The sequence below is a fragment of the Asterias rubens genome, chromosome 5 (assembly GCF_902459465.1).
Source record: "Asterias rubens chromosome 5, eAstRub1.3, whole genome shotgun sequence".
Taxonomy (NCBI): Eukaryota; Metazoa; Echinodermata; class Asteroidea; order Forcipulatida; family Asteriidae; genus Asterias; species Asterias rubens.
Window position 1 is genome coordinate 2,150,774 of NC_047066.1, and position 27,615 is coordinate 2,178,388.

General features: G+C 37.6%; 1 protein-coding gene across 2 annotated transcripts; it reads left to right on the plus strand.

Moving 5' to 3' along the window:
* Positions 1-62: 62 nt before the first annotated feature.
* On the plus strand, positions 63-26,351 carry LOC117290522 (EF-hand calcium-binding domain-containing protein 5-like). Of its 2 annotated transcripts, XM_033771949.1 has the most exons (22): positions 63-230; positions 928-1,700; positions 2,270-2,490; positions 3,428-3,501; positions 3,917-4,172; positions 4,730-5,019; positions 5,669-6,482; positions 7,597-7,677; positions 8,838-9,067; positions 10,369-10,525; positions 11,358-11,503; positions 12,503-12,631; positions 13,413-13,585; positions 14,175-14,268; positions 15,552-15,593; positions 18,048-18,182; positions 18,644-18,793; positions 22,128-22,231; positions 22,812-23,062; positions 23,990-24,219; positions 24,673-24,769; positions 25,426-26,351. In XM_033771949.1, exons 2-22 carry the CDS (start codon positions 949-951, stop codon positions 25,602-25,604), a joined length of 4,605 nt encoding a protein of 1,534 aa, XP_033627840.1. In that variant the 5' UTR covers positions 63-230; positions 928-948; the 3' UTR covers positions 25,605-26,351. The 2 variants fall into 2 exon arrangements, with proteins under 2 accessions (XP_033627840.1, XP_033627841.1); XM_033771950.1 differs by lacking the exon at positions 15,552-15,593.
* Positions 26,352-27,615: the final 1,264 nt, after the last annotated feature.

The window sequence follows — 27,615 nt, forward strand, 5'->3', positions numbered from 1 at the left end:
TGGGTCAAGGGTCGCAGATATTTCTTTCATTATGAATATTTATAAGTTAAGGTCACCAGGCATGCTCACAATGGTGTACCACCATGGCAACAACAAACGTGAATCTGTGAAGAAGGGAGTAAACTTTGCCGATTTCAACTTTGCGATCTCTCGCTAACGTTAGGCAGAATGTAGAATTTTTTCTTTTTTAAAAGATTGTCAGAGAAGACGAGTGATTTACTAACTTAAGGGTAAGTAATTGATTGTACTGCAATGATTAGATTTTTCGGATCGGACACGCAAGCGAGGTCCGACGTGGACAGCCAGTCACTTAGTCTTACTGTGTGCATGTGTGTGTGCAGTGACTTTCTTCCTTATTTATAAAATACAAGTTAAATGTTATTATTATATTAAAACTAAAAAAGTAAGCTGTTTATAATATAAATAAATTTTTAAACAGTTTGATTTTTTAAAGTAAGTTGACGAAACAATGTCAGTCATCATCGTGAGCAATGGGATGATCAGGAAACAATGAATATCACTATCAATCTTCATATAAAATAAACCTTTTGAAGTTTTATACTACACCCAGTAACTGTGGCGCTGTAGTGTACTCGATCGCGGCTGTTGTTTGACATGATGATCGATGGTTATTCTTTTAAAACTAAAATAAAGTAAACCAATTGGCCGAGATATTAATAATATCTCACTCTTTAAAAATAACAACATTTATTTTTATCACTAAAGTTGCACTTAATAAAAAAAAAAAATCTAAATTATGTTGTTCATCAACAGACATCAAAAAGATTTTTTTTTTGTCTGCTAACTAAACTGCAATAAATAAAAGGCTTTCAAATCCTAGCTCTTTGCAGCAGTAATGGTTTCTGAAGAGTTAAGAAACTTTGTTCTGACTTGTTTTTATTTTTTAAATTAATGTCACATTTGCAGGATTGAATCGAAACAGATAAAATGGCAGATATACAGACAGTTAGCCCTAATCCAGGCTCGGCAGGAATGAGTCGTAGGATGTACTCAGATCCAAGACCCCCATCACAAGGTGGTTCCCGCCCCTCATCTCGAGTTGGGTTTCAAGTCTCAGAGAGAACAAGTCCCCGCCCTAATTCCAGACAGGGTTCATCATCCGGGGGGCGAATTCCACACCCTCCATCAACCCGGCCCTCAGACGGAGCCATCAGCCCTCTTCATGAGCGCCCTCCATCTGTCCGCTCGTTAAGACAGAAAACTGAGATGTCCGAGTTTCTTGCACCGATGGTCAAGACGGCCGTGAGACGGTGGAAGCGATTTCACGAACAAAGAGTCAGGGAGAAATATCTTCAGAGGAAAGAAGAAAAGAGACTTCGTGTCCACACGGCAAAAGAAGAAAAGCAACGTCTTGCAAGGCGTATACCTATTGATAGCCTTGCTATGGAGTGGTTGAACGAGAACAACGTCACAGTCGATGCACGTGCGTATCTTCTGGATAAACTTCTTCCGACTTTGATCCTCGGTATTGAAAAACTGCTCCTCGAGGCGGAGAAAAAAGGCCTCACCGAGAAAAATGAAGCCAGTCCGAACTTTAATCCGGTGAATTTTCTGGCCCAGTATCTGATGAGGAATAACCCTCGCTACAGTAACTTCCCAGAAGCTTCTCCTTATATCCGTGGACTTCGAGAGGTTACTGAGGAATTGAAGAAGTATGTCTTCTCATTTGAAGACAACAGGTGAGATTTTAATTAGGCCTAATAATGAATGTGCTAATAATAAGACTTCTGAATTGTTTTATCCCTGTTTTTTCTTAGTGAAGTTTTAACTATGTGATTTCCGGCAGAACACACAATTGCTGTGAACGCCTATTTACAGAAAACTTGTAGATATACACAAAGTTACTGTCTTTATTACCAGTGTTATGGTATGGGAAACGTGACATAAAGAAAGTGGTGTGATATGGGTTAAGTGAGACTTAACAAAACAACAAAATGAGTTTATACTAGGTTTTAAGTGAATTCACCTCAAAAATTGCTAGAAAACTTTAAAAATTAAATGTTATTGAACTTTAAGCCATTTTACAGTGATTTAAATTACTTTATTTCAAAATATCTTCAAAATCTTGACATTCAGAATTGTACCCTATGTAAATATAATTGATGTTGCACTTTTAAAAAATAATTGATTCTTGTCACAGAGTATCCACTATTAAATTGAGACACTATAAACATTAATAACAGTTTAAAATTCACAATTCCTTTTATTAGAACACAAGTGACTAAAACTCAATAAACTTATGTCACAGACTAGCCAAAATCAAAGCAGACGCACGACGCCGTCGTGAAGAGCAAGAAAGACAAGCAGGCCTCAGGAACCAAGAGAGACTTCAACGATCGGCTCGTCTTCGTCAGAACTACCAGGAATGGTTGATTGATGATGATGGCATGATTGAGATTCAGGTACTACAGACCGCTGTACAGTCCTTCGCTGAGGTACTACGAGGCCTGCCAGAGGACATCCAAAAAGGTAAAGCAGTACAAAGTACAATTTTTCAAGATACAGTGTATCATTGGCTCACTGTGAATAAAAACATTGGATCAAAGACTACAGCACACACTTCACAACATTTATTTGCCAGTATAGCTCTGATTTAGATAATTGTGGCCCTGAAGGGACATCATACATCACAAATATCTTTGAAAATAGTTGCAATGTTGTATACAAATATTAACTGCTTCGAGTGCTATGGTTAAAACTATAGTTTTTAACCATTGCACGAGTAAAAGCAGTCAATATTTGTTTTATAACACCCCAAACATTTCTAAATACTGTACTATTATTATTAAGTTACAGACCTGAATGCTACAATCCACGGACGACGCGAATACAGATTGCAAACACTTTTACTTACTGTGCTGCATGTAGTGTCGTGCAATCCGAAATGGTTACAGACTATTAATTTATCATCCTCGTACACGCAACGGACGTCTGGGTACTGCACGCCGTGTGCTAGTCTTCGGACTAGCGCATGGCAAACCGACGCACTATCACACGGCCGTCGTCTAGCAAAACTAAGACATGTCATGTGACGCGCTCTAACCCAATGAGCAGGCAGAATACTTGCAAGGGGTGTTATAATAAATATTATCGCAACTATATTTGTTTCATCTCAAATATTTTCAAATGTTTATTCAATAATATATTTTGCGACATTGCAAAGATATTGCTTATAATATTTGCAACATTGCAAAGGTAGTGTGATAATGTTTTGTGACATCTCATTTTATTTGCAAAGATATTTTCAAATTTTCTCTATATTTTTGCAATGTCTAGTTAAAGCAGTGTATGTTAGACCATTGCAATGTACGTGGGACAAAAGTGGTCCCAAAAACGTTTGAATACACCCAAGACTTGCCTCGCACATGGTAAACAAGTGTTCTAAATATGCTTCTTCTTCTTCTAGCTGCCCATCTTACTGAGATGTTTGCAAAGAGGGAAGCTCCGGCAGGAAAAGTTGGCGCTGAAGAATTTGTGCAGGTTAGAAATTTTGTGGTGTTCTTAAGTGTGGAGTGGTTAAAATGTGAAGAAACTAAACTAAATATATGGGGCGGATTGTACCTAGCCATCTTAAACTGGTCTATTCGTTATAGCTGGCTTACTTGAGACATGCTTAGACAGTCTTTAATTATAGACCGATTGCAATAGCGGCAGTCTATAATTATAGTCAGTCTTAAATCTTAAGCCCGTTCTGAGCTGGTTATAATCAGTCTTTGTTTTGGTTTTTTAAAGATGGCGTTGCATTAGTCTGTTCAATTAGTCAGCTGTAGATGATTATCAACCTAGTTATCAACAGCTCCCCTGTACTCTTTACCAAGTAAGTTTTTATGGTCGATCGAGAAGTTACTAAATATGGAATGAAAGCTTAACATTCATGCATTCTTTGTTTCCACAGTATTTGAAGCAGTACATCACCAACATGACCCCTGACCTCTTCAATGAGCTCATACAGCATCTATCACGCTGTGGTGCTGCCTATCGTATGGCAGCCATCTTAGAAGCAAGGCGCGATGTCTTGAGTCATCTGTTCAATGATTGTGACCATGCTGGTGTTGGAGTTATTGACAGACACAGAGTGCTTGGGCTCTTTGAGTATTTCTGGGACAACCAGCCATGGGCCGTGAAGAGATACCTTCAGAACCCTAGAAAATGTAAGCTTGCATATCCCTTAAAGGGAACATTTATTTACTGCCTCTGGTGTATGGAACTGTTTGATTGATTTTATCCTACATCAAGTAGATATATATGCCTGACCTGTATATAACTGACCTGTGAAAAATTTTGTTTCAAAAGATGGTAGCGTTTTTGAGATATTATCGAAAATCCAGAGCAGTCATGTCCACGCAAGGAAGAATAATCTGTAATTGGATTACACAGTCTAAGTTCAATTTTGGGGGGATACAAATTGTATCGGTTCCAATAACCAAATTATTACAAAGTAAAACGATTCAGAAAATGCTTTATATACTATCGAAAGCTGCTGAACTTCCTACCAAGTCACTTTTTTATTGCCATTTATTTTAAAAGTGTCTACCAAATGTAAGCCTTCCCTTAATGTTAGAACATTTAGGAGAAGATTATAGTTTCAACATACCTAGACCTACATGGAACAAGTGTTACAATGAACGCCGCTTCGGATATTAGACTTTACTAATTATTATAAAAACGTGACTGATTAATTCTACAAAACCTCATCTTTTGATGACAGGGCCGATGTTAGAGCTAGATGAAGTCTCTGATGACTTGGATAGTATCTCTGAGGGTAGTGTGGCAACCCCTAGTATCCCTGGTACCCCACACATAAAGACACGACAGCCTCCCACAGTCTCGGAGAAAGCCGAACCTAAGACAGAAGCTGGGACAGTTGAGCCTGGTCCTGACGATGTGGTTACCGCGACAGGAGAGATTCTTAACATTGGGGCTCCAGCCACGGGAGATACTGAAGCCACTGTGAAGGCTTCTGAAGATGTTGTTGGTGAACCAGAAGTGAAGGTTGAGGTAAGACCATCTAAAAAAATATTAAAGTTGGCACGGTTGTAACATCATCGTGTCATCGCGTCCAAAGCTCCAGATTCGGTTGATTAGCGTGAATCACTTTTAAGGTTTGGTGATGTTTAACTGGTTGTTTAAGACAAGTCCCCTGGTCATTGGAATTATGAAGACATTTATAATAAAAATGCTAAAAGGTATATTTACACTTAATAGGAGACTTTGGAACGCTACATGTAGGTGGCAGAAGACTTACCACGTAAACTTCCATTGTTAAGGTAGTTCTGAGCATTCGCAAATTACCGGGAGCAATAGAATTACCTGGTAAGTCTGCTGCCAACTAGCGTCCCATAAGTCCCCAAATTACCTACATGTACATGTACGAAACAAGTTTCATGCCTTAATTACTATCAAAGTTGATCAAAGAGGAGTGAGAAGACGAAGAAATCAGGTAGTGATCACAAATTTAAATTATAACCAATCTCATTGAAGCTTCATTGTGTACCTCTGGCTTGATTGACGAATCCTCATTTGCAATAAGACTAATTCGACAACTCATATGAGAGGGATGTATTTTTACACTGTGAATAATCAAAATGTAAACTCTTGTTTTGTTTTCATGAATAAATTTGCATTGTTATTGTTTTTGTACCTTCAGGAACCTTCAGCTGAACAGTCAAAACCAGATAACCAAGAAGCTGTGGAGCCCTCTAAAGAACCAGAAGAACAAGAATCAAAGCCTGAAGGCCAAGTTGTGGAGCAAGCAGCTGAAGACACAACATCAAAACCAGAAGCAGCAGAACAGGAACTAAAGCCTGAAGGTGAAGTTGTCGATCAAGCAGCACAAGAAGCAGACTCAAAGCCAGAAGACAAGCCAGCTGAACAGGAGGTAGAAAAAACGACTGAATCTTCTGATAAAGAGTCTACTGAGCAGGCATCAGAGAAAGTTGAACAGGTTGCAGAGAAGTCTGACGCGCCTTCTGAGGAATCTGTCAAGGAATTATCTGCAGAGCCTTCTAGTGAACCAGCAGAAGAGTCTCCTGCTAAGCCAGTTGAAGAGCCTTCTGATAAGCCAGTTGAAGAGCCTTCTGATAAGCCAGTTGAAGAGCCTTCTGATAAGCCAGTTGAAGAGCCTGCTGATAAGCCAGTTGAAGAGTCTTCCACAAAACCTGAAGAGGAGCAGTTAACAAAGCCTGTGGAAGAGCAAGAGTCTTCAGGTGAGCCTGCCACAAAGCCCATTGAAGAGCCTTCCTCAGAACCTCAAGATGAGCCAGCCCAAGAACAATCTCCAGAGAAAGTGGAAACTGTCGCAGCTGAACCTGAAGTGATTCCTGCTGTTGAGGTAACTAAGGTGGCCCAGGAATCTGCAGAAGCAACTGCAGATGAGACACAGAAAGAAAAGCATTCCAGTGAAGAAAAACCTTCAGCAGAACAACCACATATTGTTGAGCAAACACCAGCACCAACAAAGGGTAAGGAGGTTAACTTGCAAGATGTTCAGGGCTTGAATTAGAGGGAAAAGACTTAATAGATGTTAAATTTGCATCTGGGATTAATTTTTGTTTTCACCCATATAGCTCTACACCGATGTGTGTTAGCACTGTATACTCAGTACTTACCCGAGTTCTGTGAAAACAATCACAGGCATGTTACTCGGGTGGGATTCGAACCCACGACCCTTGCATTTCTAGAGCAGTGTCTTACCAACTAGACACCTGAGATTGCCCAGTAGCTAGAGGCAGTTCGAATCCTATGTTTAGCAGTAGGTCTTGCAAACGATTTATAGATGTTAAATGGGAATCGGGGAAAAAAATATTAATTTTTTACTTGTAGCTCAGAATCATTACCAGATTTCTGGACCGGGATTTTGTTTACAAGACCATGCCAGAGTCAAACTGAGAAAAGACTAGAATCAATTAAACAAAAAACACAAGGGAAGATTGATCTCTTCTGTTTTATTGGCAATAGGCCTACTCAGCAGGATTGAGAGATATTTGTGAGATTCAAACTCAACATTTGAACATAATTCTTGTGGGACAAAGATGTTGAATTAAAAGAAGAAAGACAACAAAATTTGTCCTGTCTTAATATTTTTTGTTCGACACTGAAATTACTGGCCTGGGGCCGGTGGTCTAGCGTAAAATTGTAGCCCTGACGTTTTACCAAATTTAATACTCTCAGAGCACTTCTCATTTGAAAAGTTTGTTGGAGTAGTTCACTTAGACATTGAAAATTTTGAATTTTTATTACCCCCGGGAGCAAAAACACAAAAAAATATTTAAAATGTTTTGTTGAAATGGTGTCAGTGGGTTTTTAGTGGAGGACCATGGGTGACATTCTTTGCTCGGAGCACTTCTCATTTGAAAAGTTTGTTGGAGTAGTTCACTTAGACACTGAAAATTTTGAATTTTTATTACCCCCTGGGAGCAAAAACACAAAAAAATATTTAAAATGTTTTGTTGAAATGGTGTCAGTGGGTTTTTAACGGAGGACCATGGGTGACATTCTTTGCTTAACCAATTGTCTTAAATCATGATAATTTGATTGAAAATTGTGCTGATTTTTTTCCATTTATTTTGTTTGTAGAAACTGTACCTGAGGCAAAACCTGAAGAAACAATTGATGAGCCTGCCACAGCTGTGAGCGATAAACAAAGTGCTAAAACAGGTATGGTATGAAACCATAGTTTATTCTGGTATTAATTTTGTTCTACTAAGTATTTACAAATACCCCAGACAGTTTCTCTACTGGTGTGCGAGAGCGCGTCACGTGGGTGTGCATAAACCTTTTTGTTACTGACAGTAACAGTTTCTTTATTCCTATTGGTCGAGAGCACCGGCTGAAACAGTTGTGCCACATCACGCGATATGCGCGACGCCCACAGCATTTCCCTAATAAGGAGTTGTTTATGCGAGGGCACGGAGGGCTCTACCATTTCATAGCTGGAGGGGTGATGTGTTGAAAGAAATCATTTAACAATTATAATTTTTTAATAATAACAAGTGATGATGTTTTTGACCGAAAAGGTATTTATGAATGGGAATCAAAGTGTGTTGAATCGGTTGTCAACTAGTGGTTTAAACCCGCCGACGCCTGGTTCTTTATAATTTACCTCGACTTCGTCTCGGTAACCAGGCCTCGTTGGGATTTAACCACTATTTGAAAACCTCTTCACCACACATTGATTCCCTTAGTAAAGGGACACTGTTATAATGATCAAAGCAAGCCATTGGCTGTACATGGAATGATGAACTCTCACCTAGTTACTTTACATGCATGGAGGACACATGCACGCATTCTGTGATTTAATTACATAGGCCTGCTTTGACCATGACAGTGGTTTTATCATGTAATGTCAACCCTACAGTTATCGTTTTCTTATAACTTGTCCACTCTGCACTGTGCTATTGATAACCAGTGATGCGACCATGTCTAGCGAAGTCTAACTTCCTTTTTATAATTGGTTTATTATTGGTTTATTAAAAGCATTTCAAAAGTCACGGCCAGAGGCCGAACTGTATTTGATTTGAAATATTAGAATAAATATGTTAAAGTATAAATTAAAGGCACAAAAGACCTACTAAAAAATCAAGGATCACCAAGAAAAAAACAAAAATTATTATTATAAATATAACAAAAAAGAGAAAACAGAGAAATTACAACAAAAACAGGACAAGAGCAATTACATGGACCAGCCACCAGCTATCGTGACTAGACAGAGTTTGGGTTATTCAGTGAAACTACAGTAGAACTTGCACGAATTGGCTAGTGAAACTAATAACACCAAATTAGCCCATTTTGCTCATCCTGTGATTATTACTTCTTAGTTGCTGTCAGTGCTTCCAAGTCACCCACCAAGACACCAACATTTCACCGAGCTGGCTCCGTAGCCACCAGCATGTTTGATGAGAACCTCCTAAACTGCTCCCAGTTTGTGCAGTTAGTAGAATCCTTCCTTGGTATGTCTACGCCTGAGGAGGTCGTTCAACATGTCATCAAGTATCTAGGGGAGGGATACGTCGAAACTGAAGAAGAGAAGTACCTCAGATTGCAAAAGGTAACAACTTTCATTAAGAATTTTGTGGTGAACAGAAACTGATTTGAACCTATAGCCTCTAGGGCCCAGGTTCATAAAGCTTCTCAAACAGAAAATTTTGCTCAATACTTTCTTAGCAGATTATAATAGGAGCGTTACCCTGCATTTTTTATTAACTTTTTTAATAATTGTCTTTGGTTGTTTGTAATTTTCTTAAGCATGTTTAATCTGTTTTCTTAAATTGGTCTGTATTTGCTTAATATTTGTAACCTCTGTGAAGCGCCTCGGGACCCTTTTTGGGGTTAAGGGCCCAATTTCCTAGTGCTGCTTAGCGGCCGATTTTGTGCGATTTCCATTTCATAGCGCTGCTAACCGTAAGCACAAGAATGGCATGCTAACCTTCCCAGGCTAACCGCACAAAAATATATGACGTCTGTCGTCACAATGCAAATCCATGGTTAATGCGTAATTCTTCTGCTAACCTGTGAAATACGCTTGCACCCTAGCTAATTTTTCTGCTACAGTAAGCACACAAATTTGCGCTTTGAAATTGGGCCCAGATCTACATAAAACTTTTTCATTCTGTTATACTGTCCTTACTTATGGTTTCACTGTTCTCAAGATGTTTTCACTGTGTTGAAATTTCTTATTTTAATTTAAATACTTTGGTTGATTTGTAACTTATTCTTTCATTCGTTCAGTTCATTTATTTTTCCCCACATACAAAGCAAAGTGATATAATTTACATTATATTATAATGATTAAGGAAAACATAAGTAAAATAGGATTTAGTGGAGGTCTCCAAGAAGTATCAGCTTGTCGAGTAGAGACCCCACTCATACAATAACAAAACAAAGAACAATACAATAATATGAAAACACTATTACAACTAAATTACAACTTAGATAATGGCATAGCTAGTATATAAAGTATAGGAAAATATCAGGACTTCAGGATTTTGTGTGAGGATGGAGGTCTCCAAGAAACATCAGCTTGTCGAATACATTGTAGAGTCCCCATTCATACAATAACAAATAAAAAAAAAGAACAATACAACTATATAAAAACACTTTATCTACATTGTAAATTACAACTTTTGGTATAGCTACTACATGTATAAAGTTAACTCGAGGTTGGAATAAAAGTTAGTCTGCTTTTAAATATTTTCTGATTAATTGAGTTGTAAGTTTTCGCAGTCTCTGGTCCATATTTTGCATTTTCAAAGTTCAAACAAACAAACAATGTTATCAATTTAATCCTATTAGATAATCTCTGTTTCATCAATTTAATCCAAATCAAATCATCTTTGTTTCATTCTTCAGGCTCGTCACGAGGCGCAGTCTGCTAAGCGTAAACTAATTCTTGAGCAGTTGTTTGAGAAGTGGGACAACGACGGATCTGGATACCTAGACTTGGAGGAACTCCATTCTGTCATGAGCAAATTCAAAGAAAATATGGAGTCTAAGATCATGCAAAAAGGTATTTTATAATACCATTAATGTTAATGTTATTGATAACTTCATTATTTAGAACAGATTTTTGACCACGGCCCAGATTCACAAAGCTGCTTACTGGCCTATTTTGTGCTTACTGTGTGATTTCAATTTTATAGCGATGCTAACTGTTAGCACACGAAAAGGCTTAACCTTTGGGTACTTACTGAACGAAAATGAATGGTATGACAATGTAAATCCATGGTGAATGTGCAAGCTGGCTGACTAGTTTTCCCGCAACCTGTGAAATATGCTTTTGCTTTTATAGCAAATTTTTCTGCTATAGTTTTTTTACAAAAATTTGCTTACTGTTTTAAGCAGCCCTATAAAAGTTGGACCTTGTCTTGCGAATGAAGACGGATCTGGCTGAGGATTGAGTAGACTGTGCAAGATGGGCACAATTCTATAGAAAAATCAAGTAACCTGACCTCAGGTCAAGTTTAAATATCTGTTTTTCTTCATTATTTTGCTGAATTTATTTTTACTTTTATATATGTTGTTAATTAATATTATGTTTTCAATAACATTTGTAATTTTTATGGTCATAAATTACATCAAACTAAAGTAATGGCCGAAACAAAATCTCCCCAACGTAAAACTCCATAAGGTTGGGACCACAATGGTCCCAGAATTTAGAGACTTGCACAGTCTATAAAAAAGAGATGTGGCAAGCAATGCCATTTGTTTGATTGTGTTTACTTTACTCTGGTGTTTTATAGTTTATTCTGGAAGTCTGCAAATATGAAAGAACCCAACCTTCTCTTTGAGGCATCGGGACAAAAATAACATAACTTTAATCTTGTCTTTTTATAATTCAGCCAAGGCGATCATGCAGAAAGAAGATTATGACAATCGTTTGAGTAAGCGTGACTTCAAGGCATACATTGAGGCGGTCTGTACCATGTTACCAGGAGGGGAGGATAACTTTGATCCTCTAATTGAATTCTTGATGACCAGTATCGAGGTAATTTCATCTCTTTGATGTAATACACAATATCCTTTAAGGCTGATGGTATAAAACACTGTGAGAAACGGCTCCCTCTGAAGTACGGCTCCCTCTGAAGTGCCATAGTTTTCGAGAAAGAAGTAATTTTTCATAAATTTGATTTCGAGACCTCAAGTTTAGAACTTGAGGTCTCGAAATCAACCATCTGATCACACACAACTTCGTTTGACAAGGGTGTTTTTTTCTTTCATTATTATCTCGCAACTTCGATGACCGATTGAGCTCAAATTTTCACAGGTTTGTTATATTATGCATATGTTGAGATACACCAACTGTGAAGGCTAGTCTTTGACAATTACCAATAGTGTCCAGTGTCTTCAAAGGGTTTGGGTACTGTTTTTGTAACACAGAACACAATGTCCACAGATTTACATTAAACTTACACCGTTTGAAGATAATGATGGTATAGGCCTAAAAGCTGCCCTCAAAATATTACTTGCTGAGGTGCTGTAGTTTTTGAGAAATGAGCAAAACAATGTCACAAAAAATAATTTTATTCGGGAGACAAAAATTATTTTAGCATGTAAAATGTTTTTACAAGAGCTGGTATTTAAATATCAATATTTCGTATTGGTACTTTGATTCATTCTGACACTTATTTACCACTTTTCAAGTTATTTGTAATTAATAGGTTTTGTTCTCAAGGTCCTTTCATTTATTTCTGAGAAAACTTTGAATGAGTGGATGTTTTTTGATGATTTTATTTCTTGTGATGGAAAAAAAACATTTTCTTGAAGTTTTTTAACTTTGAGAAAACAAATTTACTGTTGGAAACTGCTTACCAACCAAAAGGACCTATGGTTTAAATGCAAAAAATAGCCAGGCCATTACTTATTTTCAGTTATTGAACTTTCTCAACAGTGTTTTATTAAATCGAAATGTCTGTAAAGTAAAACTAACTTTCAACAAATCCTGTCAATTAAACAAAATTTGCATTTTATTTTCCACTTATGACAGAGATCTTACGAGGAACGTATACGTGGCCAAGCTCGTAAGAAATGGTTAAGTATGATCATATCATCGGCTCATACCAGTGGAGCAAGTCTTCAACCAGTCTATAAATGTGTCTTCAATTCACTCTATAAGGTATGGATCAATAGATTCATTGGATATACTTATTGATGCAGGCTTTGAAATAACCCTCTGCACCCCACAGCAATAGACATTTATCATGCTGTCACCATCTTGGTCATGCTCCCTGTTTACAATAACGGTAATGAATGCTAACATTCATTGCGCATGGCACCAGCCTCAGCTTGGTTACATTGGAGTGGAATCAAGACGACCACACTGTGATAAAGGCCTATTGCCATGGTGCCCTGTGCTTTTGCTGTGGTGCCCTTTTCAAAGTTCAAAACTGACATTTTTCCTCATAGAACTGCCCCGTACCAGAGGGAAATTGCTGTACCCTTTCTAGAACATAATAAAGATGTTTTTTCCCTGTTTTCTGAACAAGTTGAAACTGTACTCAACTAAGGTGACTTAAGTTTATAATTTTGCCTGTAAAGTAGCATTTTGTTGACAAAATAACAAACAATGAACTTAACTTTAAGTATTTTTCACCCACAAGCTTTCTATGACAGGGTGTTTGAGCCAAGATGCAGCAACAAGTACACAAACAAGAAAATTAAGACAACAATAATTTTGGTTTTACCCATATACCTAAACACTGATGTGTGTTAGTACTGTATACTCAATACTTTCCCGAGCTCTATGAAAAAATCACAGGCATATTACCTGGATGGGATTCAAACCCACTACCATTGCAATTATAGAGTAGTGTCTTACCAACTAGACTACCGAGATTGCCCGATAGCTGGAGCCAGTTAAAACAATTTCTGATATTTCTTGTGTTTCACTATGACAGGATGCAGAGCAGCATGGCCGAGGTAAACGCATCAGTGCTAACATATCAATGCTAGAGCGTAACGATTCGTACCCAACCCGTGGTCCAACTTGTCTTCGTTATGTTGCTTCAACACCAGACGATGCCCACTTTATGCTGACCAAGGTTTTATATCGTGACCAGAAAGGAATTAGGTATGAAAAATTCACTCATAAATACAATGGCTATTGGTTCTAGCTCCGGTTATGAAGTACCTGACACAGACAAAAACTGAAAACTCCCATTTTACACACAAGTTCAAACCCCAATTAATTAAAATCGTGGTTTGTTATTTCATATTTGAAATGAACAGTTAAAGTGGGTGTGATCCCTGGCTTTATGGTAGTAAGTGGTATATGCTGAATAGCTTCTGACCTAGCTTCTAGGTACCTCCGAGCAAAGATACTGACAAAAAAGTAGGACTGCCAACAGCATGGCAAGGGCCGGCTTGTTTATCCAGAGGTCATGTCAAGTCTCGCTCGCTCTTTGTTCAACCCAAAGTTAGGTTCAATTTTCATGAGTTTACCAAGCACAAACAAATTTTGTTTAGCTTGGAAGTTAGAATGGTAAACTGTTGGTACAAGTTCATGCTATGACTAAATCTACTGAAACATTTTACTTTGCCGTTTTGTTCTACCTTTCACTATTTGAAAGAAGTCATACTTTGGAAAGAGATTCTGTGATGTTCTAAATTGAGAGAAAGTAATTAAACATTATTTAATTTTTCCGTTTTAATACCAACAGTTTCACATCGATTGACTCTGGGAAGCCAATTCATGTTCCTCGTGTTCAGAATCATGGCAATATCATGTTCTGGAATCCAGAACGCTCAGATGAGGTAAGACCTAGCAACCCTCCCCCTCTCCTTCTAAACCTTCTGGTTTGTCATCTTGGCTCATCCTGAAGTAACATTAAGGTTGTGGCTGTGGCTTATGGCTATGTTTAAGACTACAGTGTATGTAGATAGTAAGATTTAGCCACAGCCATTGCTAAATGTATCAGTTTGTCTGCTCAGAACTAAAAGGTCGATAATGGTAATTTTGTAATATATGTAATGATCAAAAGGTCCTTAACTTAAAAATACGTATAAATTTTTAAAAAAATAAATTAAAATTCAAATAAAAAAATGAATAATTAACTTGGAAAACAAATGTTTCTTTTTGCTAAACAAATTCTTTGAAGAAAACTCTTGATGATAAACCCCAATTTCTAGGAACCCCAAAATATGCAAAAGCAGTTTTAAGAGATCCATAGAAAGTGCACTATAAAAACCTTATAGTTCTGAGCAGAGGAATTTTTACATTGCCTCTTGCATACCTACCAACTCTTTAGGTTTATCTGGAATTGTCCGGATACAGTGACTTTTGTACATTGTTTTAAATGATATTGCTTGTATGTGTACATGTTATAAGCTTTAATCGTACAACTTTTTGCGTTGCTGTCTGTGAACTCGTAAAACTAGTGTTCCTATTTCTGAGATACATGCTATACGTCACAATAAATGTAAATTCTTAGTGTTGTTATTTTTGCCAAAACGACAACGTCTGACCTGAACAAGTTGTAGTAACATTCTGTTTCTAGTTTGTGTGTCTTTAATTCTCTTCATTAGAAGTTCTTCAATAACTTTCCAAGTAGGGTAGCTTTTTATTATTTGTGTACTTTTAGCATGGATTAAGTTTTGTTCTCATTTAATTTCTTAAAGTCAAATATCAGTGCAACATGATTGTAACTCAGCAATGGTGATAAATCATTGATTTGACAAAGTTATTTTGAGAACAAAAAAATATAATCAATAGGGTACTTTTTGGACGCTTGTGGCAGCAGACTTACCAGGTAAAATGCATTGTTCTTGGTAGTGTGCGCATTTTCAGGACTACACAAACAAAGAAAATTCACCTGGTAAGTCTGCTGCCGCCTAGCATTCCAAAGTCTTTGCAAATATGCAAACTGCGCAAATGTTTTCGCATTTGAAAATCTTGGACTATTTTAGTAAAAATCCAGTGAAGCAAAAATTTGCCATTTTTATCCAATGTCGTTGCACTGATTTGACAACCATAGTAAAATCTTTAGTGTTTCCGCTCACTCTATTCTATTGTGTGCTTTGCATGACTGTGGCCTCAGAAATTCAAAAAGCTGTCTGTAGATGAGTATGATCCGACAAGAGTAAGTAACGTTTGCTGTTATTCATGTAGTGGATTGAAGTGGCAAGCTGTGCTGAATTCCATCATGACATTAATAACCGTTTTTCCATCAGCTGTTATTTTTGAGGATGACGTTAAGTGTACTCTAACCCTACTTTGGCCGTGGGCAGATTGCTATCTAGAACTCGTTAAAGCCATTGGACCCTTTCAGTACAGAAAAAAAGGGTCACAGATTTACAAATAACTTACAGGGTTTACAGAATGTAGTGGTGAAAGACTTCTCTTGAAATGTTATTCCATGAAATGCTTTACTTTTTGAGAAAACAGTAAAACAATATAAATTCTCGAAATCGAGAATTACGGATTTATTTTAAACACATGTCATGACACGGCGAAACGTGCGGATACAAGGGTGGGTTTTCCCGTTATTTTCTCCTGACTCCGACGTCCGATGGAGCCTAAATTTTCACAGGTTTGTTATTTTATATAGCAGTTGTGATACACGAAGTGTGGGCCTTGGACAATACTGTTTACTGAAAGGGTCCAATGGTTTTAAACTCTGTTTGAGAGAAGCTACAGGCCCATTGAACTTTACATTCCAAATATCTATTATGTGATTCAACTGAAAGAACAAAACCCAAACTATGTTTCCCATTGCTGACCTGTATTCCAAACTTCTTCTAGTACTGAAAAGTCAAAAGTCTAGTACTGTTGGAATTCAAGCTATTTACAGTAAATTACAATAAACACAAATAAATCATGACAAGAATTTAGTCTGCAAATGATGAGGACATGGTATTGATGTTGTGATGTCGCAACACGGGCTGACAAATAAGGCAAAAGCTCTAATCACATGTGCAATCAAATTAAGATTTCCACCAAAATTCAATTCAATTTAGTTCAACTAGATTTACTATTGTATTCAATTAAAGAAAACTATGCGACAGTAGTTTAAAGACTAACATTTACGTGTTTACATTTTAAAACAAAAAAGATAAAACCTTAAAGCGATAAAAGAAGAAAAGGGGAGACCAAACAGTTGAAACTAACTACAAGATAGCGCAAAAAGCAATTCGATTTGTAAAATGTTGGAAAATTCCCACTCTCCCATAAACACTTGCGATAATTAAAGATGAGTAAAACAGTCTTGGTTTGCATGATACACATTGCTATCACAATATTGGTCAAATACTTCAAGATTTTGAGATAAGAAATGCTCAAAAACACCGTTGCATTTCTTGCAGAGGTCAGTACTTTAAATTCAGGGTAAATAAAACTTGTGTCTGAGTTGGCTCTATGGAACTCAAAAAGGACAAATCCCTCTTGTTGCCATTTACCAATTTACGCTTAACATATTATAGTTTCATGTGTGTCCATGTTTGACTCATTAAGCACCCCCACCCATCCCCCACATAAACACCATTGCTGATTGGGGTTAAAAAGATGTTGTATTTTGACCCAATCCTTTAGTTAAATACTAGTTCTCGGAATGGGTGTTTGCCCCTTGTTTTTTTGCTGTTTGCTTGCACAGCTTTATGCGATTGATTTGAATGTGATGCACTATTGAGTTGACTGGCACTTTGCGTCAATGCTAAACATAGAAGCTCGGTAGTACCCAGATCTCATACAAAGTATTAAATTTCACAACATATGCGTTTGTACATTGTGCCGGACCCTGTTGTCCAAGCTTTACTCTCATGTGTTCTGACTGTAATACTACTGTGGTGTGGAGCGCCAGTGCGGTTATTATGTGGGGGAATACTTGTCAGACATTCAGGTATTGGGAGCTGAAGTTAGATCATCAGTGCCGGCTGGGTGCAGTTACTTACAGTTGTGTATCTATAACATCTATGTGAGGGTTATGGGTTCAAATCCTGGCTGAGTATAATTAGTGTTTTCTGCTTGACCTAGAAAGAACTGCCAGAGCTGCCAACATTTGCATTTTACAATCAGGGAGGTTTTGTCCATCAATCTGCAAGATATCTTGAGTTGCATTCGACATAATAGAGAAAACATTCCCCTAATCAGGGAGATTTTCAAAGTCCTTCTTCAGAACATGGAAACATTGGTTTAATTTCTCTGCAAGCCTGCCATCAAAGAGGGCATCCTATGACCTTGAAATCAACCATCTAGGCTGACTCGGGTCTATGCTGACGGCCTTCTCTAACACTACACACTTCTCTTGAAGACTGATGCTCCTTGCCATAGAGGTTGTCCCAACATGACCAGGAAATCATTCATTGAGGCCAACAAGCTGAGGCCATCTTAAATGCATGGTTTATTTCAGCGTTTAGTGAACACGCTTAACATGCTTAATATAGAATTTAAGGCATGATAATGGTAGAATACTGAAGTATCAACATAGAGAAACCATTGTCCATATTGAATTGATTATCAATCAATCAATCAATCAATCAGTCAATCAATCATTTGATAATTTAAAATATTCTCTGATGATTTTGTTTTGTCTCTTCAGGATCGCCAGGGGTCGTTTATTGTGATTCCGTTGAAGGATCATCGTAAGAGAGTCTTTGGCGTCATGGGTATTGATACTCTGAATGACCCTCAGGAGAAAAGCATCTTTATCACCCATGAGATCAGCTTCTTCCAGGTAGGTAGAAAGTCATCTACAGCAGCAAATGTTTAGATACTTCTACCATATTTTAAAGTTAGGGTCAATGCTTGGGTAATGACTCTGATTTTTTTTTAAATAATTTAAATTTTTAAAACAATGATAATGGTTTAAAGCATCTTGCGAAGTTATTTCGTCTGAAGTGTCCCAGTTAATCTGAAATAAATCTGAAAGTATTTTAGGAAGCTTTAGGAAGGCTTACTCAGCCAGACAAATACGTCCAATCCAAAGGAAGAAGCATTGTTGAATGTCTTGCTTTTAAAACAACAAGTGTCAAGATCGGGAATCGAACCCACACTTTCCTGACCAGCAATACTAGAGCTGGAGTCTGTTGCTCTCATCTGCTCAGACACGAAATGTAAAAACTTGTGTGCATTAATTCAGTAATCGACGTTATTTTTGGTATATATATTTATGACTTTTACATTCTCTTTACCCAGGGCGTAGCTAAATCCTTCAGTGCGGCTCACCAATATGTGGACATAAGAAAGAAGACGCTACGCATCACAGAGAGCGCCCTCGCTTGGATCCATAGACGCAGCCCAAGCGTACTGGAGATTAATGTCTACATTGTTGAACCAGATGAGCAGGTAGGATAAGTAAAAGATGTTGCGAAAACATCAGTTTGAGTTTTGAAAAAAAAGTTTGATGTAAACGCAAAATGTAAAAAAGCGCTAACCAGCGCAGATGTTGCTTTTGCCCTAACCTTTTTGATAGCATTAGTTACAGCTGTTCTATTTTATGTGCTAAAACTCATATAACATGTGATTGAGTTGAAGTTGTGAATAGTTGAGTTGTCAATATGTTGTTTTAGTTGTTTGTAGTTTTTTGCATTATTTCTCTTGGTTTTCCTTTCTTTTCAACCCAGTGGAGTTTATTTCAATAAGGGCCCAGTTCACACTCATAAAGTGACCAAGTTTCTGCATGGTTGGTTACGATAAAAGAAAGCTTGTTTTTAAATTGTTTGAATTTTCTTTAAAAAAATCCTGTTATTTGCAAATTATAAAAACTAGTTTTCCCTCCTTAAAAGCCAACTTTTTGTGCATCTTACTAAAAAGTTTGTGATTTTGCTCCTGTGTTCTTGTTCTTCTTTTTCTTTTCCATGGAAGGAGGGAACTTTATGTTTACTGTATATATGTAGAAAAAGTTCATTGTGTTTTTGGTGATGGCATATTAACTCATTGCTTGTTTTACATGTTTTCTCTATTACTTTAACCCTTTTGAGACCATAGCGGCTTATCCCAAAATGCCCATAGCGGCTGCAAATAGCCGTAAGGCTTGAGCTACTTCCTATCACATAAAAAGGTCAAAGTAAAAGACAAGGTCCGCGTATGAAATTTCTAAACACAAAACTAAAATTCCTTTTCATGTTGTTTCTGTTGACGTTTTTACTGACAAAATTTAATTAAAGCCACTGGACACTATTGGTGATCACTCTAAATAATTATTAGCATAAAAGCTTACTCGGTTACAAGCAATGGAGAGTTGTTGATAGTGTAAAACATTTTGAGAAACAGCTCCCTCTGAAGTAACACATTTTTTGAGAAAGAAGTAATTTCTCACTATAATATTTCAATTGAATAAGAGACCTCAGCTGGGGTCTCGAACTCAAGGCATGTGAAAGCACACAACTTGTGCGACACGGGTGTTTTTTTCTTTCATAATTCTCTTAGTTTGTTATTTTATGCACATGTTGAGGTACACCAAGTGAGAATACTGGTCTATGACAATTACCAATAGTGCAAAGACACTGGACACTATTAGATAATAGTGCAAGAAAAAAACACCCTTGCCACACGAAGTTGTGTGCTTTCAGATGCTTGATTTTAGGACCTCAAATTCTAAACTTGAGGTCTCAAAACCAAATTCGTGGAAAATTACTTCTTACTCAAAAGCTATGTCACCTCAGAGGGAGCCGTTTCTCAAAATGTTTTATAGTATCAACCTCTCCTCATTCTCATTACCATGTCAGTTTTTATGCTAATAATTATTCTGAGTAATTACCAATAGTGTCCACTGCCTTTAAAGAATTGAATCAGTGGCGTTTTGTGATGAGTTTACAGAAATAAATGGTCTCCAAAGGGTTGAACAAATATTGTTGATTTCTACTATTGTTCAAAATGTTGAATGATTTTAACCTTGTTATTTTGAGTGAAAACAACTGAAATCTGCATTATTGGAAAATCACTCAGTAAAATGTGTTTGTTTTGATTTGTTTCTTCATTGTTTTATCCTCGTTCTTTTTCTCTGTTGTTTCTCATTGTGCGTGTGTTTCTAACCCTTGGTGTGTTACTCATCCAAATCATTGGCCGTGTGTGGTTTCTTCGAATTCTTCCTCTGTTGCCGCGGTAACTGTAAACATAGGAGGTAAATGTCATGCAGCGTCGGAGAGGGAGGAATAAAAACACAAAATTGCAGGGCTACTTGCATGAAGAAGTGGCCAAGCAGGTAAAAGACGTCAGACTGAATGGTATCGTCTAAGTTCGTTTTTCTTCCCCAAAGTAAAAGGATGGTAAACATAATATTAAATCCAAGTATCCATCCACCAGGGTAAACTGTTTTACAATAAAATTAATAAATGGCCATTCATAAACATCTTGGAAGTTATTTTTTATGGAAAGAACCAGTTGAGTAACACCAAGGCCCAATTTCATGGCTCTTACCGTAAGCAAAGAATCAGCGCTTATGGAAGCAGGGAATTCTGTGCTTGCGTCAAGCGTATTTCACAGGTTAGCTGGGAATTTTTGGCTTGTGCGTGTGCGTACTTACACAGCTAGCGCAGATATTCGGGCAAGCGGAGAATGTTGATCGTAAGCGCAGAATTCGTTGATAAGCAGAGCTAAAAAATTGGGCCCTGTTAATATGTGTTACTGCATTGTATTCCCGCTAGGCCAAGTTACCAATCCTATTTACATGGAAGTCAGATGCTGTAGGGCCCTATATGTGTTACTGCATTGTATTCCCGCTAGGCCAAGTTACCAATCCTACTTACATGGAAGTCAGATGCTGTAGGGCCCTATATGTGTTACTGCATTGTATTCCCGCTAGGCCAAGTTACCAATCCTACTTACATGGAAGTCAGATGCTGTAGGGCCCTGCATACTGATTTCAAGTACAACCACGGGCCGATTTCACAAAGCAATTCAATTAATCGCCAGACAAATTTTCAGTATCACCATAATGATTTGTATTGTGACATCACACTTAACTTAGCAACTACGATTGATTTGCAGTTACAATCAATCTTGGATCTTTGTGAAATCGGCCCCAGCTAAGCGTTAGGACTTTAAACTAGAGAATACAAGCTAAAATAAATTGTAGATGTAGAAGCAATAAAGCTGAAAAGATTGGCTAGTTGTTATACTGCTTTGTTGAATGTGTGAAAATAGAATAAGCTAAACTGCAACTGCTTACCAACTTCAGGTATAAATGGCAACAATATTTAATGGCCTGACGTTTCCATACTAGCAGAGTCTATCTCTAAAGGTCATGGAGAAAGACTCTGTTGGCTTCGAGGAAGACATTGCTATTGTCAAAACGTCCGGCCATTAATTATTATTTGTTGAATTTGTATTGAACTAGGATGCATATCCTCTATTTCTGGAACTCCAAACTTTTAGCCTCAACTTTTTACTAACAAACAGTTTTCTTAGTTGTACTAACCTATTTTGGTTTAATGGCATTTGTAACATGTTTTTGTTATATAGTAATAATAATAATAATAATAATAATATAAATAATAAGACTTGTAATGAGCACGTATCCACCCTGCTGGGTGTTCAAGGCGCAGTAAAAATTGCATCCTCCCAATATGATACCAATAAATTTTAGTAACCGAAAAGGATTTCTTAGATAATGATGACTATCATTTATTAACATCCCACACTTTCATTCTCTCCTTCCCTGCTTTATAATGAAATAAAGATTGAAGATATTGTGCTGAGACGCATGATGACAACTGATCGAAATGGAAATATCACGGTCCATGAAAACCCGTCACGTCTGGAGAGAAAAGAAAATCTATTCAGGTAAACAGAGACAAAAATATATTTAGTTTTATTGGCTTAATAGAAACAAAACAATGCCCATTAAAGCTCAAACCTTGACATTTTTGCACCATTCTCAAGATTTTTACAAACTGGAGACATTTTAGGTACAAGGAGACAAGGAGACAAGGTACACACATAAATTTTACATTGTTACAACTGATACCCCACTCATTTGTCGCTTAGCGAAGAAATTTGCTAAGCAGTATGTTCTGCTAAACAGCTTTTCGAAGTTTAGCCCAGATTCAATATGTTATTTTTTACTGCTCTCAAAGGGACTATCTCTTCAACAGTAAATGAAGACGTTTTCTTGAGCTGTTCATACCCATATTCTTCCCAAATCAGTGTAGTGTGTTTTAGCCATCATAACATGCATAACAAAAACTGCTGTTGAAAACTTCTAACAGATCCCAGTGACCTACTAGGTACACTTTACATTGTTACAGCTGATACCCCACTCATTTGTCACTTAGCAAAAAAAATTGCTAAGCAATATTTTCTGCTATACAGCTTGATGAAGTTAGCCCCAGATTCTAAACTTCAATTTTTTTGGTTCGTAAAGGGACTACCTCTTCAAGTGTGTGGACAACTCGGACACAGTAACAGCCGATGCTTACGGTCAGCGCCATACCGCCTTCCCGCTCAGAGATCCAGATGGTCGTGCTGTAGCACTGATTGATCTTAGCATTGGTGACTTGAAGCAGTTAGCCGGACATGAGAATAAGGAGGTACAGAGGATGTTGAAACTCCTCCAAGCTGCTCATCGTGAAGTCTCTATGGAGTCCGAGGGTGGAGATAGGACAATTGTGCTGGGTAAGACTCGCCTCTGTTTACCACTTAACTTAAACTGCTTCTCTCCACCAAGGAGTAAATCCATTGTACTGGGTAAGACTCGCCTCTGTTTACCACTTAACTAAAACTGCTTCTCTCCACCAAGGAGTAAATCCATTGTACTGGGTAAGACTCGCCTCTGTTTACCACTTAACTAAAACTGCTTCTCTCCACCAAGGAGTGAATCCATTGTACTGGGTAAGACTCGCCTCTGTTTACCACTTAACTTAAACTGCTTCTCTCCACCAAGGAGTAAATCCATTGTACTGGGTAAGACTCACCTCTGTTTACCACTTAACTTAAACTGCTTCTCTCCACCAAGGAGTAAATCCATTGTACTGGGTAAGAGTTGCCTCTGTTTACCACTTAACTAAAACTGCTTCTCTCCACCAAGGAGTAAATCCATTGTACTGGGTAAGACTCGCCTCTGTTTACCACTTAACTTAAACTGCTTCTCTCCACCAAGGAGTAAATCCATTGTACTGGGTAAGACTCGCCTCTGTTTACCACTTAACTAAAATTGCTTCTCTCCACCAAGGAGTAAATCCATTGTACTGGGTAAGACTCGCCTCTGTTTACCACTTAACTAAAACTGCTTCTCTTCACCAAGGAGTAAATGGGAGATGGTTCTTGTGATTGATTTAGCTTAGTGTGTTACATATTTGTTGCACAGGCTGTATACTCCCCAGGGAGCTGAGATGGTTTAAGGAATGAATTAAATGGCCCAGTGACCAGGGGTACTACTGTTGGAAGTGCTTTGAGACGATTATTATTGTTATACACCACCCCAGATATTGAGAACCAAATGCACATTTCACCTCATCGGTAATTCAACTAAAGAAAAGGGAAGATATTTTTGATGTTCTCTCTCTTTAAAACATCTCTGCATCTCCAACCTTAATACCACAGAGGCTGAGAAAGGAAGCGAAGAGTCTCGTATCGACATCATGTTTGATCGTATCATGTTGACGGATCTCCGTGAGACTGTCGGCAAGTTAAACACCAGAGCCTTCGCCGAGCTGAAGAGTTATAAGGATCCTCCTAAGGTCATCCACGACATCTTGGTGTCCGTCTTGACGCTGTTTTTCCAGGATAAATCAGATGAGGGAGAGCTGGAGTCGTGGAACACTTGTAAACAGGTAGGTCAATGTTCAAATGTGTTTATTGTCGGCACCAGTTGCAGGTTCTGATACTTCAAAGAGACAACTTCTCTGACCCATAGCTAATTATTGCCTTTGTGCCGCTTGAAATGCTCGGGTACAAACTGTCTTTAGGTACTTACTTTTCAGCACAGGCTGTATACTCCCCAGGGAGCTGAGATGTTTTAAAGAATGAATTATATTGCCCATTGACCAGGGGTAATAATGTTAGAAGCGTAACGATCAGGCTTGGCTCAATTTCACAGAGAGCTATAAGATTGATCAAGCCCTGGCATTGCCGAATTCTTCCGACTGATCCTCACACAAAAAAAGAAAAAAAAAATAGGTGGACAGGAAGCAGTAGAAACTGTAGAGACCTAGGGACCTATAAATTATGAAAATAAATCTGTTACGAATATGAATGACACTTTATTATCTTTTTCTTCTTCTTAGTATGTGAATCAAGAGCTGATACGAAAGATCGAGGAATTTGACCCAACGGCCTCCGAAGCTGTTGGTGCTGTCAGTAAAATTGCATCCAGGCTCAAAGGTAAGAAATTATCAAAAAAGTTGTTGTTGATAGCAAAGAGAACATTTAAGGGGAAAACACAATCAGTTTATCATTTTATTTTTCTTATGTCAAAACTGTAGGCACTGAGTTACAAAACTCAAAACACATGATTTAATGATGGGGATTAGAACCCAGGACACAAGGGCCATATTACATGGCTCTGTTCACCGCCGAATTCTGCCCTTATGATCACCATTCTCCGCTTACTGTGCAAGTGCTAAAGTGCTGCAGTAGCTGTGTATGCGAAGAATGCCCAGAAAAGTGGTATGTACATACATACACAAGCAAACGATGTTTCCCACCAACCCGTGAAATACGTTTGAAATAAAAGCGGAATTCCCTGCTTCTGTAAGCGTCAATTCTTTGCTTACGGTAAGCAGAGCCATGAAATTTTGCCGTGATTTCGTGATTGGGATTATAACACAAGATATCTGATTTCATATTGGGGACTAGAACCAAGCGATTTTTAAATTGGGATTAGAACTAGTTAAGTATAATTTCATGATTGGATAAGAACCCAAGACATCCGATATCGTAATGGGGTTTAGAGCAAAGTGATTTCATGATGGGGTTCAGAACCTGTGACAACTGAATTGCAAGACTAAACATCCGACTCCTTGTTTTTTATCTGACAGATGTTCCTCACGGAGCCGTAGCGAAGCATGGTTCTCTCCCAGCCCAGAACCTTTACAACTGGGCCTTTGTCTGCCTCTCCTTACTGGAGCACACAAGCAAGATGCAACAAACACACAAACCAAGCATAATCACTCCCCCAGCCTCGGCCGAGAAATTTGAAGGAGCATTGGAAATGTGATTTTCAAGATGTAAATAAATCGGTTGAAATGTAAATAATTTTTTTGTTATCCATCATGAAAGATGTGACACTAAGAAATGTAATCTGCTTTGTTATAACCCTTTAGTAAGATAATATTTCTGTTTGTAAGGGGAGATAAAAGTGTTTTAAAACAATAAAAAAGGAGCTTTTTACTAGTAACCGATACTTTTGGAAGCAAATATCATTTTAAAAAATGCTGAAGTTTGAGACACTTTGGTAAAAGAGGTTTAAATAAAAGAAACTGTCTTTTTTGACGCCTTGTAAAAAGATTAAACAAAAAGATCCATAAAATTGTTGACGAAGGTAGATTGTATATTTAAGGCCTAAAGAGGAACCGTGTCACTGTATGCATTATCACTTTGAACTTCACATGTACTAGGCCAGTTTGTAATTGGATTAATATGTATATACTAGTTTAAAATTATACTCAACACAATCAAGAGGATAATTTTGTTGCGTTTGTTTTCTTTCAAATTCTTGTTTCAGAAAGAACATTCCGATTTGTTAATGATATTAAACTTGATGAAACTGGTGAAAAGTTCAAACCATTTCATCCGAATTTGTTTTAAAAACTGCCATTAAAAAGTTATCTTATTGTTAAAGGGAAACTGCAGCACTATTTCTACAAAAGGAAATGAAGGCAAAAAATTGTTGAACTTCCACCGTTTGTATTTTAATATTAAAACATCTATCTTTAATAAAATCAGAAATCACTTTGATATAGAATCATACTGTAAGTGTTACATTTATTTCTTTGAGTACTGTAGGAGTGTGTGAACAGCAGTTCAGACATTTCACTTAAAGGCAGTGGACACTATTGGTAATTGTAAAAGGCTAGCCTTCACAGTTGGTGTATCTCAACATATGCATAAAATAACAAACCTGTGAAAATTTGAGCTCAATCGGTCATCGAACTTGCGAGAGTTGTGTGCGTTTAGATGGTTGATTTCGAGACCTCAAGTTCTAAACTTGAGGTCTCAAAATCAAATTTCTGGGGAAATTACTTCTTTCTCGAAAACTATGGCACTTCAGAGGGAGCCATTTCTCACAATGTTTTATACCATCAACCATCAGCCTCTCCCCAAAGGTTTTATGCTAATAATTATTTTGAGTAATTACCAATAGTGTCCACTGCCTTTAACTTGGCCAGGAATTAGAAGCTTTTTATCTGATTTCAGACTTATACAAATTCTGCACACAAAAAGTAGCTGTAATTATTTCTCAGCTATAAAGAAATCCTGCTTTGTAATCTACTTCTCTAGTGCTGATATCCCCAGTTGTTCTTTGAAATATATAACCCAGGGATTAGCATTAGGTGGAAATGACACCATTTCTACAGGTCTCTAGACTTGCCGACAAGTGGTAAAATGTCTGCTGCGGTGATGGGGTTCAAACTCTTCAGAGATACTTTTGCGTGACTGCTGGCCCCCTCGAGACTACTTCTCTTGCGTTGCACAGTCTTATTTAACGGGGAGTAAAAGTCGGCAGTCAGCAGTTTTGCGCCTGAGCAGTGATTTTGGAAGAGCAGTATTCGATCGCAGAGACCTGAATCATTACAGTATAACAGGTCTCCTTAAAAAAAAATCTGCAGTGATTCTCACCCTGGCTTAATTAAAAAAAGAAGAATAAATAATATAATCCAAAATGCAGGGCAACTTGACGTAGCCATCTGGCCTTGTAATGTCAGATAATTTCTCAAATTAAAAATATTAAATATTAAGTAGGGTTTGAAACTTTGCATGGTGGAAATACGATATAGAAAGGTTTTGCGGTAACACCATGTAATGACTATCTCTAATGAGTTGGGGTGGTTCTGAAAAGAACCGTTGGTTTCAACTCGATGTTTCGATCAGTATGCTCTGATCGTCTTCTGGAGAAAGCAGATTATATTATATTAAATATTATAAAATGAAAACATTCCAGAGATACCAAAAATCTTCAATGAAGGAGAAACCTTAAAATGTTTGTCAAAATATAAAAACTTTTATCG

What these genes read in the sequence shown, in the direction of transcription:
- LOC117290522 (XM_033771949.1), top strand. Translation starts at nt 949, where the DNA reads ATGGCAGATATACAGACAGTTAGCCCTAATCCAGGCTCGGCAGGAATG. An exon ending in AACACCAGCACCAACAAAGG is followed by an intron (nt 6,483 to 7,596) that starts GTAAGGAGGTTA and finishes TTTTGTTTGTAG; the next exon opens with AAACTGTACCTGAGGCAAAA. An exon ending in GTCTAAGATCATGCAAAAAG is followed by an intron (nt 10,526 to 11,357) that starts GTATTTTATAAT and finishes TTTATAATTCAG; the next exon opens with CCAAGGCGATCATGCAGAAA.